Source organism: Salmo trutta, unplaced genomic scaffold (genome assembly GCF_901001165.1).
Source record: "Salmo trutta unplaced genomic scaffold, fSalTru1.1, whole genome shotgun sequence".
In the NCBI taxonomy this organism is placed as follows: Eukaryota; Metazoa; Chordata; class Actinopteri; order Salmoniformes; family Salmonidae; genus Salmo; species Salmo trutta.
In genome coordinates, this window is record NW_021823198.1 from 39,879 (window position 1) to 52,546 (window position 12,668).

The 12,668-nt window shown below is 47.8% G+C and overlaps 1 protein-coding gene and 1 long non-coding RNA gene across 2 annotated transcripts; both read left to right on the forward strand.

Moving 5' to 3' along the window:
• Positions 1–546: 546 nt before the first annotated feature.
• On the forward strand, positions 547–6,316 carry LOC115189675 (uncharacterized). The gene is made up of 2 exons (XR_003876972.1): positions 547–595; positions 6,041–6,316. It is a non-coding gene; the product is annotated as an uncharacterized LOC115189675 (long non-coding RNA).
• Positions 6,317–6,781: 465 nt separating this feature from the next.
• On the forward strand, positions 6,782–12,436 carry LOC115189673 (lymphoid enhancer-binding factor 1-like). The gene is made up of 4 exons (XM_029748222.1): positions 6,782–6,936; positions 7,669–7,900; positions 9,030–9,137; positions 12,361–12,436. The coding sequence occupies exons 1-4, from the start codon at positions 6,782–6,784 to the stop codon at positions 12,403–12,405; spliced, it is 540 nt and encodes a 179-aa protein (XP_029604082.1). The 3' UTR covers positions 12,406–12,436.
• Positions 12,437–12,668: the final 232 nt, after the last annotated feature.

Below are 12,668 nucleotides of genomic sequence, written 5' to 3' on the forward strand. Positions count from 1 at the left end.
CCATGCCACCTGAACAGGCTGAAATTCCAGGGTTTTTTCTCTCCAAAATCTCTCACACTAAAAGGGCATTTTCACAATTTCAGAGTCTTATTTCGACCTCATGGTGTGGAAATATAATTAAAAACAGGAAAATTGTGACTGCACCACCCCTTTCATCTTACCAGCTCCTGTGTGTGTGTGTGTGTGTGTGTGTGTGTGTGTGTGTGTGTGTGTGTGTGTGTGTGTGTGTGTGTGTGTGTGTGTGTGTGGTGTGTGTGTGTGTGTGGGGGGGGGGGGTTTTGTGGGCTACACAAATCACCAAACGGCTGTACCCTTGTCATTGAGAGAGGGCCGGGACTTGATTTAGCGCTGGAAAACATGTGGAAATGCTAGCTGCTAGCTGAATTGAGGAAGGTAAGTAATGCCTTGTTAATGTGTTCTGCCTCTCTCATGGTGTCCTCCTCTCTCTCTCCCTCTCCATTCCAGTCAATAAGGTCCGGTGGTGCAGCCGTCGCATGCGGTCCATCCGCTCACCCCCCTCATCAGTACAGCGACGAACATTCGCCCCCGGACCCCACTCCGGGACACCACCCCCAGGACATCAACCCCAAACAAGGTAGCCAATCAATGCCCCCCTCCCCTAAAGCAGTGGACATCATTAACCATGGTAACACAAAGGACACACATATTTTGTACACACATTTGTTTACATCCCTGTTAATGAGCATTTGTCTTTTGCCAAGATAATCCATCCACCTGACAGGTGTGGAATATCAAGAAGTTAATTAAACTGCATGACCATTACACACCTTGTGTTGGGGTCATTCAAAGGCCACTCTAAAATGTGCAGTTTTGTCACACAACACGATGCCACAGATGTCTCATGTTTTGAGGGAGCATGCAATTTGCACGCTGACTGCGGGAAATGTCCACCAGAGCTGTTGACAAGAATTCAATGTCCATTTCTCTACCATAAGACCCTCCAACGTCGTTTTAGAGAATTGGCAGTACGTCCAACCGGCCTCACAACCGCAGACCCATGTAACCACACAAGCCCAGGACCACCTGGACGGCTGATGAAACTGGGTTTGCACAACGAAGAATTGTCAGAAAACCGTCTCAGAGAAGCTCGTGCAGTTCTGCGTCGTAACCGACTTCATTGGGAAATGCTCACCCTGTGATGGCCTCTGGCCCGCTGGAGAAGTGGCTCTTCAGAGGTGAATCCCGGTCATCTGTACCGGGCAGATGGCGCCGTGTGGGTGAGCGGTTTGCTTACGTCAACATGTGCGCCCCATGGTGGCGGTGGGGTTATGGTTTGGACAGGCATAAGCTACGTACAACTAACACAGTTGCATTTTATCGATGGCATTTTGAATGCACAGAGATACCGTGACGAGATCCTGAGGCCCATGGTCGTGCCATTCATCCGCCGCCATCAACTCATGTTTCAGCATGATAATGCGTGGCCCATGTCGCAAGGATCTGTACACAATTCCTGGGAGCTGAAAATGTCCCAGTTCTTCCATGGCCTGTCTACTCACCAGACATGTCACCCATTGAGCATGTTTGGGAGGCTCCAGTTCCCGCCAATATCCAGCAACTTCGCACAGCCATTGAAGAGGAGTGGGACAACATTCCACAGGATACAATCAACAGCATGAGGCAAATGGTGGTCACACTAGATACTGACTAGGTTTCTGATCCATGCCCCTACTTTTTTTATTTTTATTAAAAGGTATCTGTGACCAACAAATGCATATTTGTATTCCCTGTCATGTGAAATCCATAGAATTTATTTCAATTGACAGATTTTCCTAATATGAACTTTAACTCTGTAAAATCGTTTGAAATTGTTGCCCATTTTTTATATTTTGTTCAGTGTAGTAAAGATTTTCACATCGCACCGTATTCATCACTACCATCTCCACAAAGAGACATGAAGCCAAAGCTATTCCTCAGAGGGAAATGTAACGTAGAAGTTCACCCAGCCCCCTACACAAGGTGGTTGGGTGACATTCTGTCTCAGAGAAAGAAAGTAGAACACCTTCCTCCACACAGCGTACCGCATCTCCCCACCTACCTGAATCAAGCAGAGAGCTCCTCAGACAGGCACGGCTGTCGGGGCCTTACCACACTGCACTGCTGAAAAACCGCTTTTCTTTCTTCTCTATCGTTCTTCTCTATCTTTCTCTACTCTTTTTTTACCCCTCCATTCGTCACATTATATAATACTATTTCCCTGTCTGTCTGAGTAAAAACGTCACAGTAAAACCCCTGACAGACTGTCTGTCTGAGTAAAAAACGTCACAGTAAAACCCTGACAGACTGTCTGTCTGGGTAAAAAACGTCACAGTAAAACCCCTGACAGACTGTCTGTCTGGGTAAAAACGTCACAGTAAAACCCCTACAGACTGTCTGTCTGAGTAAAAAACGTCACAGTAAAACCCCTGACAGACTGTCTGTTGAGTAAAACGTCACAGTAAAACCCCTGACAGACTGTCTGTCTGAGTAAAAAAACGTCACAGTAAAACCCCTGACAGACTGTCTGTCTGGGTAAAACGTCACAGTAAAACCCTGACAGACTGTCTGTCTGAGTAAAAAACGTCACAGTAAAACCCCTGACAGACTGTCTGTCTGGGTAAAAACGTCACAGTAAAACCCCTGACAGACTGTCTGTCTGGGTAAAAACGTCACAGTAAAACCCCTGACAGACTGTCTGTCTGGGTAAAAACGTCACAGTAAAACCCCTGACAGACTGTCTGTCTGGGTAAAAACGTCACAGTAAAACCCTGACAGGACTGTCTGTCTGGGTAAAAACGTCACAGTAAAACCCCTGACAGACTGTCTGTCTGGGTAAAAACGTCACAGTAAAACCCCTGACAGGCGCTAGAGCATAAAGGCAGTTGGAAAGCACAGGCACAGTCAGGGTGAGACTTTGGCAGAGCTTCATAAGTCTTGTACTGGTCTGGCCCCGGCCCTCCATATGCGCTCCCCTCCCCTCTCCTCCCCTCTTCCTTCCGGCTGCCACGCACCGGCCCCCCACTTAAAAGCAGGAGGCAGACCAGACAGGATGCGATGTGTGATGACGGAGCAGTTGAGTAAATAATCCAATATGGCCGCCATACACCAGATCTATCCAGACATTGTAGTGATCTTATGTACCTGTGCACAGCAGGACAACTGAATAGTGGATTTAGTGAAAGGCTGCATTTGTTCCAGAAAGTCATTCACTTCCCTTGTCGGCTACAGGATTTCTTTACAGTAATGCTTTCCATTAGGGCTTCGTTTTTTAAAACATTTTGGTCCTCATTTACAGTCCTCATACATTTTGGTCTGAGTAGTCCCCAGGGATTGAGTATGAGAGTTGATGATAAACATAGCACAGGATGGAGTTATATGAAGAAACCGCTGGAGGATATCCGCGTCTGAATCGACCCACACACTCCCATAGCCTGGACTGGTCCATGTAGAAGAGATCTGCTAGATGAATTAGCTGTAAATGAAGTCCCATGGCATTTCCAGGTCTAGATACTGTAGAAGAGATAAAGAAATGTAGGAAGCAGAGAGGGTAGTCTCTATCCATCTCTCCTCTCTCTCTCTCGTGCTTCTCTTTCGCTCTTTCTCTTACTCTTTCTATCACACTTTGCCTTCTGTTCTCTTGGCTCACCAGCTCTCTCGCTCACATTTTCATCAGCCAATCGACTCGCTGCACTCCATAGCGGGATCAGGACTTTGGATCTTCTCGGTTCATTATTTAAGAAATCATGGATGTTCTCATTATGGGTCCTAATAAGCTCTAATATGTGCCGGGCGGGTAACGTCGGATCAAAGGTCAAATTCCGGAGCCTTGAACAGACTTCAGACTTCACATTCTAATTTACAATGATAAAGATGTAACACTTAAAATATAATATTTAATACGATATCATATTTTGAAATACAAGTTATGTCTACAATGTGGGCAAGGTTATGAAAATGGTTCAGAAGCAAGGCTAGCTGGGTAAATGGTGGGGAGGATGTTGATGTGAGCGAGTAATTCCGCACCTTTTTAGTGCCTTGAGTGACAGTGTTAACACTGAAGCTCCCCTCACTCCATCTCTATCTCTCCCTTCCCTTCTGACTTTCCTATCTTTCACTACCTTCTCACTTTCCCTCCGCCCCATGCTCCTTACCCTTCCTTACATCCCCCATTCCTCTCTCTCACGCTCCCCCTCCTTTCGCTCCCTCCCCTTCCTTCCCTCCTTCCTAGTGCCCTACAGAGCACCTGAGACTGGGGGTGGTGAAGAAGTGGGCTGGGGGTGCTGGAATCCAGCGTTGCTACAGTGGCTTTGGAAGATAAGCCTCCTGTCTCTGCCGCTTGCGAAGGAGTTAGACCCCATCAGACTGCAGCCTGAGAAGAAAGAGGGGGGTGGAGAGAAGGGGGGGAGAGAAAAGCATGGATCCATCTGGGATTAGGAGATGGTGGTAATCTGGAGGCGGGGCCTTCTACACGGGCCTACACAGCACTCCCTTGACCATAGCTCCCAGTCTGACAGATCATTTACTAGGGTCCTTAATTTCCTTCACCCTCCCCCTCCTCCCTCTCTCCATCCTTCCATCCCAGTTTAACTTCTCGCCAGCCTCCACAACAAGCGGAGGTAGCTGAGAGCCCTTGACCTTGAAGCCCAAGAGGCCTAGCGTGATGAAGAGAGGGAGAGCTTAGCTGTGTTGAGGAGCCAGTGACAGGGCAGTGCCCCAGTGAATGCTCTCTCTAGGGAGCATTACAGGAAGCACAGAGAGAGACAGGCCTTAATGAACACTCTGACTGGAGGGACTGGAGGACTGGAGGGACTGGAGGGCTACATGGGGGACTAGAGGGACTGGAGGGCTACATGGGGGACTAGAGGGACTGGAGGGCTACATGGGGGGACTAGAGGAACTGGAGGGACTGGAGAGCTACATGGGGGGACTAGAGGGACTGGAGGGACTGGAGGGCTACATGGGGGGACTAGAGGGACTGGAGGGCTACATGGGGGGACTAGAGGGACTAGAGGGACTAGGGGGACTAGAGGGACTAGAGGGACTAGAGGGACTAGGGGGACTAGAGGGACTAGAGGGACTAGAGGGACTAGAGGGACTAGAGGGCTACATGGGGGGACTAGAGGGACTGGAGGGACTGGAGGGCTACATAGACTTGATGGACTGGAGGGCTACATGGGGACTAGGGGGACTGGAGGGCTACATGGGGACTAGGGGGACTGGAGGGCTACATGGGGACTGGAGGGCTACATGGGGACTAGAGGGACTGGAGGGACTGGAGGACTGGAGGCTACATGGGGGGACTAGAGGGACTGGAGGGCTACATGGGGACTAGAGGGGACTGGAGGGCTAACATGGGGGGACTAGAGGGACTAGAGGGACTAGAGGGATTAGAGGGACTAGAGGGACTAGAGGGATTAGAGGGACTAGAGGGACTAGAGGGACTAGAGGGCTACATGGGGATCTAGGGGACTGGAGGGCTACCTGGGGACTAGGGGGACTGGAGGGCTACATGTGGGGGGACTAGAGGGACTGGAGGGCTACATGGTGGGACTAGAGGGACTGGAGGGGTAGAGGGACTAGAGGGACTAGAGGGACTACATGGGGGACTAGAGGGACTAGAGGGACTTGGAGGCCTACATGGGGACTAGAGGACTGGAGGCCTACATGGGGGCAAATGTGAACCTTTCTGTAATCTGTTATAATAATACACACTTGGCACACAGCCACACACATGTACAGTTCATACACTGAATTCCAACGCTGCCTGGCACAGATGTCCCTTGTCATGTCAGTGACATGCAGATCAACCATTTCAAGATTGCCGAGAGAAACCATTCCAAAAGATGGGAGTGTACACGCACAACCCAAACATTCACGGTCATTAAATGTTCTAACAATAATTTACAGTATCAATAACAAGCAAGGCTCTAAACACTGTTACAATATGGTGTCTATTACAGCAACGTTTCAACAACGTTGGGACAACGCGTCATCTTCATGGTTGGGTCATTGAATGCATGTTCTGTTCCTTTTCATACAGGACAGTACCACTCATCCTGTCTCTCTACAGGCATGCAGCGGCATCACCCCGGGCCAGACATGACCAACTTCTACCCCCTCTCCCCTGGAGGAGTGGGACAGATCACGCCCCCACTAGGATGGTACGTTTAGGATGACCACACACACACACACACAACCACCCAATTGACAAGGGAAGATTGAGACCAACTATATACAGTACCATACATGTGGATCCATTGAGAAGAGTGACCCTACAGACAGACAGACAGACAGACAGACAGACAGACGACAGACAGACAGACAGACAGACAGACAGACAGACAGACAGACAGACAGGAATCCAGGCCTTGGACTCTGTCTCATCAGTGCCGTGGCCTCACCACACTGGTTCTCCCTGTGCCCAGCACATGTCCCATACGTGCTCACGCATATTCAGCTGTCTATTTAGCTGCTCAAAAGACTCTGCCTCTGAGCTGCACTATGTTGGTAGCTCTCGTATGAGGCCTCGCTCTCTCTCTCTCTCTCCCCTGGATTCTTTATTACCATATCTCTCTTTCCTTCTCATTTCTCTCACCCCCCTTCTCTGGTTGGTACATGCCAGGACAGTCCTGGTATAGACAGGAGAGGCTTTGGACCCAGATGCTTCCCTACTGTACTTTTCTCAAACATCTCTCCTGTGTTTTCTTTGAATATCTTTTAACTCTTATTTCACCTAGTGTGAGTATGTTGGGGAGAGAGAGAGGACGAGGTTCTAAAGTTAATGCATGGGTTCTTGTTCCAGTTCTCCCACCACATGGTCCCGGGTCCCCCCGGCCCCCACGCCACAGGGATCCCCCACCCGGCCATCGTCAACCCCCAGGTCAAACACGAGCCCCAGCACGACAACGACCTGATGACATGTGAGTCCCCCAAACAGTGGCCCTGTCTGGGTCCACTTCATACATGGCCAGCCGTGATTAGAGTGTGGGGGGCTCAAACAAACCCTCATACGTCCCTCTCTACTGTTACGCTGAAACACACATTCCTACCAAACACACCTCACTATTCTACTCCTCATGGTATTAGCAGCACATTGAGTTCAGGATACTTCCAGGTATTTGGCCACTCAACCACATGTTCCAACAACACAGCAGTCCAGCCTCCCTTCTCTCCTATCACCTTGATGTGAGGAGATAAGCAACAAGGGCCTCACAGAGCTGATAAGGGCCCCACTACGCTTCATTTGGCCCCTGGCATCACAACATGCATACCAACAGAGACACACACACACACACACACACACACACACACTCACACACACACACACACACACACACACACGCACACACACACACACACACACATACACACACACACACACAACACATACACACACACACACAGAGACACAAACACACACACACACACAGAGAAACAGAGAGACACACAGAGACAGAGACACACACACCACACACATCAAGGTCCTGTGGCGCTGGGGCTACTAAGTGATTGGCAGTGTGTGTGCTGGGGGGAAGGTTTAGTTGCCATTACTGGTGAAGTAATCTCTCTCTCCGCTTGAAAGCTCCAAGACTGTATGACTGTACATGATTAAAGACTCCTGGCAACGCCTCGCACGCACACACCCTCGTCCCCCTCTTCTTCTTTTAGCACCGCCGCCGTTCCTCCTTCTTCTTTACCTCTCCCTTGTTCTTTTCTCGCCAATTGTTTTGCCAGGAAGCCTCAGCACCAGGATCAGAGGAAGGAGCAGGAGCCCAAGAGACCCCACATCAAGAAGCCGCTGAATGCCTTCATGCTGTACATGAAGGAGATGAGGGCCAACGTGGTGGCCGAGTGCACGCTCAAGGAGAGCGCCGCCATCAACCAGATCCTGGGACGGAGGGTACGTATGGGAGAACCCAGGATAGAGCACCCTGACTGGGATGGAGAACGGTTAACCGCCCCCTGTTCTGTAGTCAAGGGTCTGAAACCTTGACAATGTGATGATGTGTGCTAGGGAAATGGCCATAAGACACCATTTGTGTTCTTGTGTTAACCATAACCACCTGACAGCATCTCTCGTTCAGCTAGAGGGCTTCGAGATCACAGAAATAGAATCCATAGGCGGGCCTCCCCATGCAAATCATGGAAGAGTGCAATAATGTTATATGATGTACTGTTTTCTTTTTGTTTCGTATGTAACGTAAGTGCCTTAATGCGTTTGGACCCCAGGAAGAGCAGCTGCTGCCTTGGCAACAGCTAATGAGGATCCCTAATAAATTCAAATACAAATGATGTCATAATGGGTGGACTGGTTAGAGGTTCAAGCCCTTTCTCTGGATCCGCTTTCTATGTTTGAGATGTTCCTTCAACTCTTCTACATCAAGGTCCTTCAAGGGACTAATCCCGATGACCATGTCCTTGTCCTAGCCTGTTACTTCCCCTCATCAGACAGATCCACTTCCTACCTGACTGACTAGCGGACGTTCCACCAAATTGGCTTTTTCTTCAAACTTACCGTAGATAATAATAGTGTGGTTTGGAAATGACAAAATGTGTTCCTTTTGAGAATGGGAGTAGAAGAAAGTGAATGAGAAAGAGACCAATAGAACGTGTTGAAAGTCTTAACAGAAAGCCCTGGTGGTTGGGCCAGCCAGCCACAGCAAAGCTCTGTTTGCGGCCTGTGTTTGGTAATTGCCCGCTGACATAGTTTGAAGCAAAAGCGCCGCTAAATTAGAACCAGTGTTTTGATATGAAATCAAAGTATTTTTTTCTCTCTCTTTCTCTCTCTCTCTTCTCCTCTCTGCCCATATGCTAATCTCTTCATCATGTTCGCCCCCTTTAAAAACAAAAATGATTCCCTATTTTTTTTTACAAGCGTTTGTACATTTTTATAAAGGATTTTTTCTGTAGCAAAACACTAGCACCATGTCTTTGGAGGGATCTTTGGAGGGAACTTTGGAAACTTGAAAGTGCAGACCCGTAATTGACTGTGTGCTGTTTTTCCTTTTTTCTCTCTCGTACTGAATCAGTGGCATGCCTTATCCAGAGAAGAGCAAGCTAAGTATTACGAATTAGCCCGCAAGGAACGGCAGCTCCACATGCAGCTCTACCCAGGCTGGTCTGCCAGAGATAATTATGTAAGTATCATATAGAAACGGATTGGCAGCGGAGAGGTGTGTTGTGTGTGTGATTTTGTCAACTGGGATTGTATTTTTCTGGCCGGGGTTCAAATAGTATTTGAAATCTTTCAATTACTTTTGAGTGTTTGGAGTGCTAGATGAGCAGGGTTTGCACTTTTGGGGCTATTCCATTGGTCATATTTAGCCAGCAAGGTTGATCACGCACCGCTAAAGTATTTAAAAGATTGAAATGCTCTTTGAACCCAGGCCTGTTCAGTTTTGATGTGGGCTATATGTTGTTTGAAATTCAGAACAGTAGCTAGTATTCTGTGTTAGATTCCTAAAGACAATGCTAGCAACAACACTCTAATAAACTAGCCTTTTCCATGATAATGGTGTCCATTTTTAGCTGCTATGCTACAGCCTAATGTGTAATTCATAGCACTCTACTTCCATGCTATTATACCACCATAAAGGATTCTAGTATCAGACTCAGTATTATGCGATGCTGAGAATAGTGGCCTGTGATGGTGCTGCCAGTCTTTGATGTTCCGTATCAACATGGAAGCCTTGGATATGTAAACAGAGTTGATGCCCCTACCCAGGGGCGTAGACACTTAGTGACGAGTAGATTACTGTGTGATTTCAGATGGCACAGCAACAAGATGTGTTGTGTGTGTGTGTCAGGGCACCTGTTATGTTAGTAATATGTCATGTTCATCTAGGTGTGTGTGTGTCTGTTCCATATATGTGTGTTTGAGACTGTTCCGTGTGTGTGTGTGTAATGTGACTGTATGCTAGTGCCTGCCGTTGTTAAAAAGTGTGGCTCCAGCACTCACTTTCACTCCACCACCACAGGGGCTCTTTGTAGTGTTCATCTGCCTCCTCTCTGGACAGCCCCGCTCAGCACCTCTCACCTTCTGCCTCCGCCGCCCCGCCGCCACCACACCACGCTGGGAGAAACACTGCAGGACAGGGTGTAGAGGACAGGACGGCATAGGGCAGGACAATACAATGCAGTACAGACTTTAGTCTCTAGCCCTTACTCCATTGGTGTTGACAGATCTGAAAGGACTGATCCGATAGGCTAAGCAATAAGCCAGGAAGTAGAGGATGACCTCATGGTGTCTGATGGCCTCTACTACCCTATAGCTGCGTTCGAATGTAAATTGAGTATGTAGTATGCTTATTGGTCATAGTATGGAGTTAGTATGCCAAAAGTTCCCGGATGTCGTACTAAATTCACCAAAATACGAATATACAAGCAGTGGACACTGTTTCTGTGCTTTTAGGACCCATAATGAAATTCTTCAGAAAATGGCACAATGTTTTCAGATTTGAAGAAAATGGCGGAAAATATGCTGAAGTCTGACGAGAGTGGATACAAATGCATTGCTTTAACTAATTATGACAAATGTTAGGAAAATGTTGAGCAATGTAATAAAGTAATTACTTTTCAAATAAGTTATGTTCACGTTATGCTGGCTGACAATTTGTTAGCTACGCTAACCGTACGAACCGCATAGCATATCATTACAGCAGTATGTACCGGTATGTTAGCTAGCTACCTAACGTTAGTTGCATAGCATATCATTACAGCAGTATGTACCGGTATGTTAGCTAGCTACCTAACGTTAGTTGGCTACTAATACATTGTTGAACTTGCCAGTATATTAACTATATGCTATCTAACTAACTACCCAACATTTATTGACTTGATTATTCACAGCATTCTTAGCTTAGCTAAGTGGTATAGTCGTTGTGTGTTCTCAATGGACTGGCTATCTATTCCGATTTCAGAGCACTCTCGTCTGAGTGTGCCAGAGTGCAGAATAAATGAAGATTTACAAACGCTCAACACCTGTTGAATATCAACCCTACTCCTCGGCCAGAGCGTCCAGTGTGCGCTCTGAACACTCCGAGTGCGAAACGCTCTGAATTAACGAACAAACAATCTGACAACGCTCTGAGTTTACGAATGCCCAGAGCACTCTCTGGCACTCCAGATTGAATTTACGAACACACCCGAAATCGTAAACTGTCTAGCTAGTAATTTGTATTTGTTATGCTAACAAGCTTGCAAGAGGTTGCATAGCAACAACATCAACTTCCGGTAGACAGGCGAAGCGCTAGTACGCTCAACTGAAAGGATGCCGTTCATTTACAGTTGACTAAAATGAACTAATAGTATATAGTATGTAGTATATACACATTAAGTATGTAGTATACTGTATGTTTTTATGGGTATTTGAACACAGCTTATGAGTCTCATAGAGAGGAGCACACACTTAACACCAAGCACCCCCTGACATAAACTAGCCCTTCATAGTACTGTACCACACACACACACCACCACACACACACACACACACACACACACACACACACACACACACACACACACACACACACACCTGCCCCCCCCTCTCCCTCCTCTCTCTGTCTGCCACAGCGGTGTGAGAGGAACCCAGATTAGCTCATCATAAATAAGTGGATTAGTAGACTTTGCAGCAGGAAACCAAAGTGCTGCTCATATTTGACTAGAATGACTGTTATGCTGCTATCTCCACCTATAGTCCCTCTCCCTAGGGGATTTGGGTATAAGCTATAAATCCATACACTTACTCACAGTGGAGCTCAGTGATCAGCGCTCGCTGGAGGGGGGTTGACTGATGCTCTCCATGGTAATCAGTCGAGGACCAGCTCTCCCAAGTAATATATAGCCCATTTTATGTTTTAATTACATATTGATGTTTGGTATTAGGAGACTGAAAAAGACTACATACGCTGCTTCTGCTGCTGCTGCTACACTTTAAGTCTTTATATAAGAATGGTGATGGATGTTTTGTTCATTAGAGTTGTTAGAGAGCACACACTGATACAGGTGAGGAGAGGACAGCCAAGTTTGCTACTTGCTCCGATTGGAAGGCAAGGGTGGGGTTCAAAACCTAACATTCTGGAATGGATCCTACCAAATGTCTGTTTGTTAGAGCACACTATACTGAGTCAGGCGTGGAGAGGATGGAGACAGCCAGCTCTCATAGGCAGGGAGTAGAGATGGTCAGCCCCTCTGACCAATCCCAGCGTGGTGATTGCTGCAGGCCCAGAGAGCGAGGAGTGCTGGTTGCTGCCCGGCGGGGGATGAGTGAACGGGGCAAACGGCAGCAGGACTAAGCGTGGTGGAGTGAGGGTGAGTGCTGGAGCCACACTTTAAGCGTTCCCTCGATATTTTCTAGGGAAGAAGAAGAAGCGCAAGAGGGAAAGATCCAGGAACCGGCTGCAGTAACCAACCTCTCCCCCTTTTCCTCCCTCTCTATCTCTTCCTCTCTTTTTCCCTCTTTCTCCCAATTTATCTCTCTCTTTCTCTCTCTCCCTCTTTCTCCCTCTCTTTCTCTTCCTGTCTTTCTCTCCCTCTCTCTCCGTCTCTGTCTCTCCCTCTTTCTCTCCCTCTCTTTTCTTCCCTCCCTTTCTCTCCCTCTCTCTTTTCCTCCCTCTCATGCCAACCCTTTCTCTCCCTGCCTTTCTCTCCCTCTCTCTCTCCCCTCTTTG

Excerpts from the sequence above, each read along its gene's own strand:
- LOC115189673 (XM_029748222.1), top strand. The coding sequence starts at position 6,782 with ATGCATGGGTTCTTGTTCCAGTTCTCCCACCACATGGTCCCGGGTCCC. Across the intron at positions 6,937-7,668 it reads ACATGTGAGTCCCCCAAACA|CACCGCCGCCGTTCCTCCTT; the intron begins GTGGCCCTGTCT and ends TTCTTCTTTTAG. Across the intron at positions 7,901-9,029 it reads ACCAGATCCTGGGACGGAGG|TGGCATGCCTTATCCAGAGA; the intron begins GTACGTATGGGA and ends GTACTGAATCAG.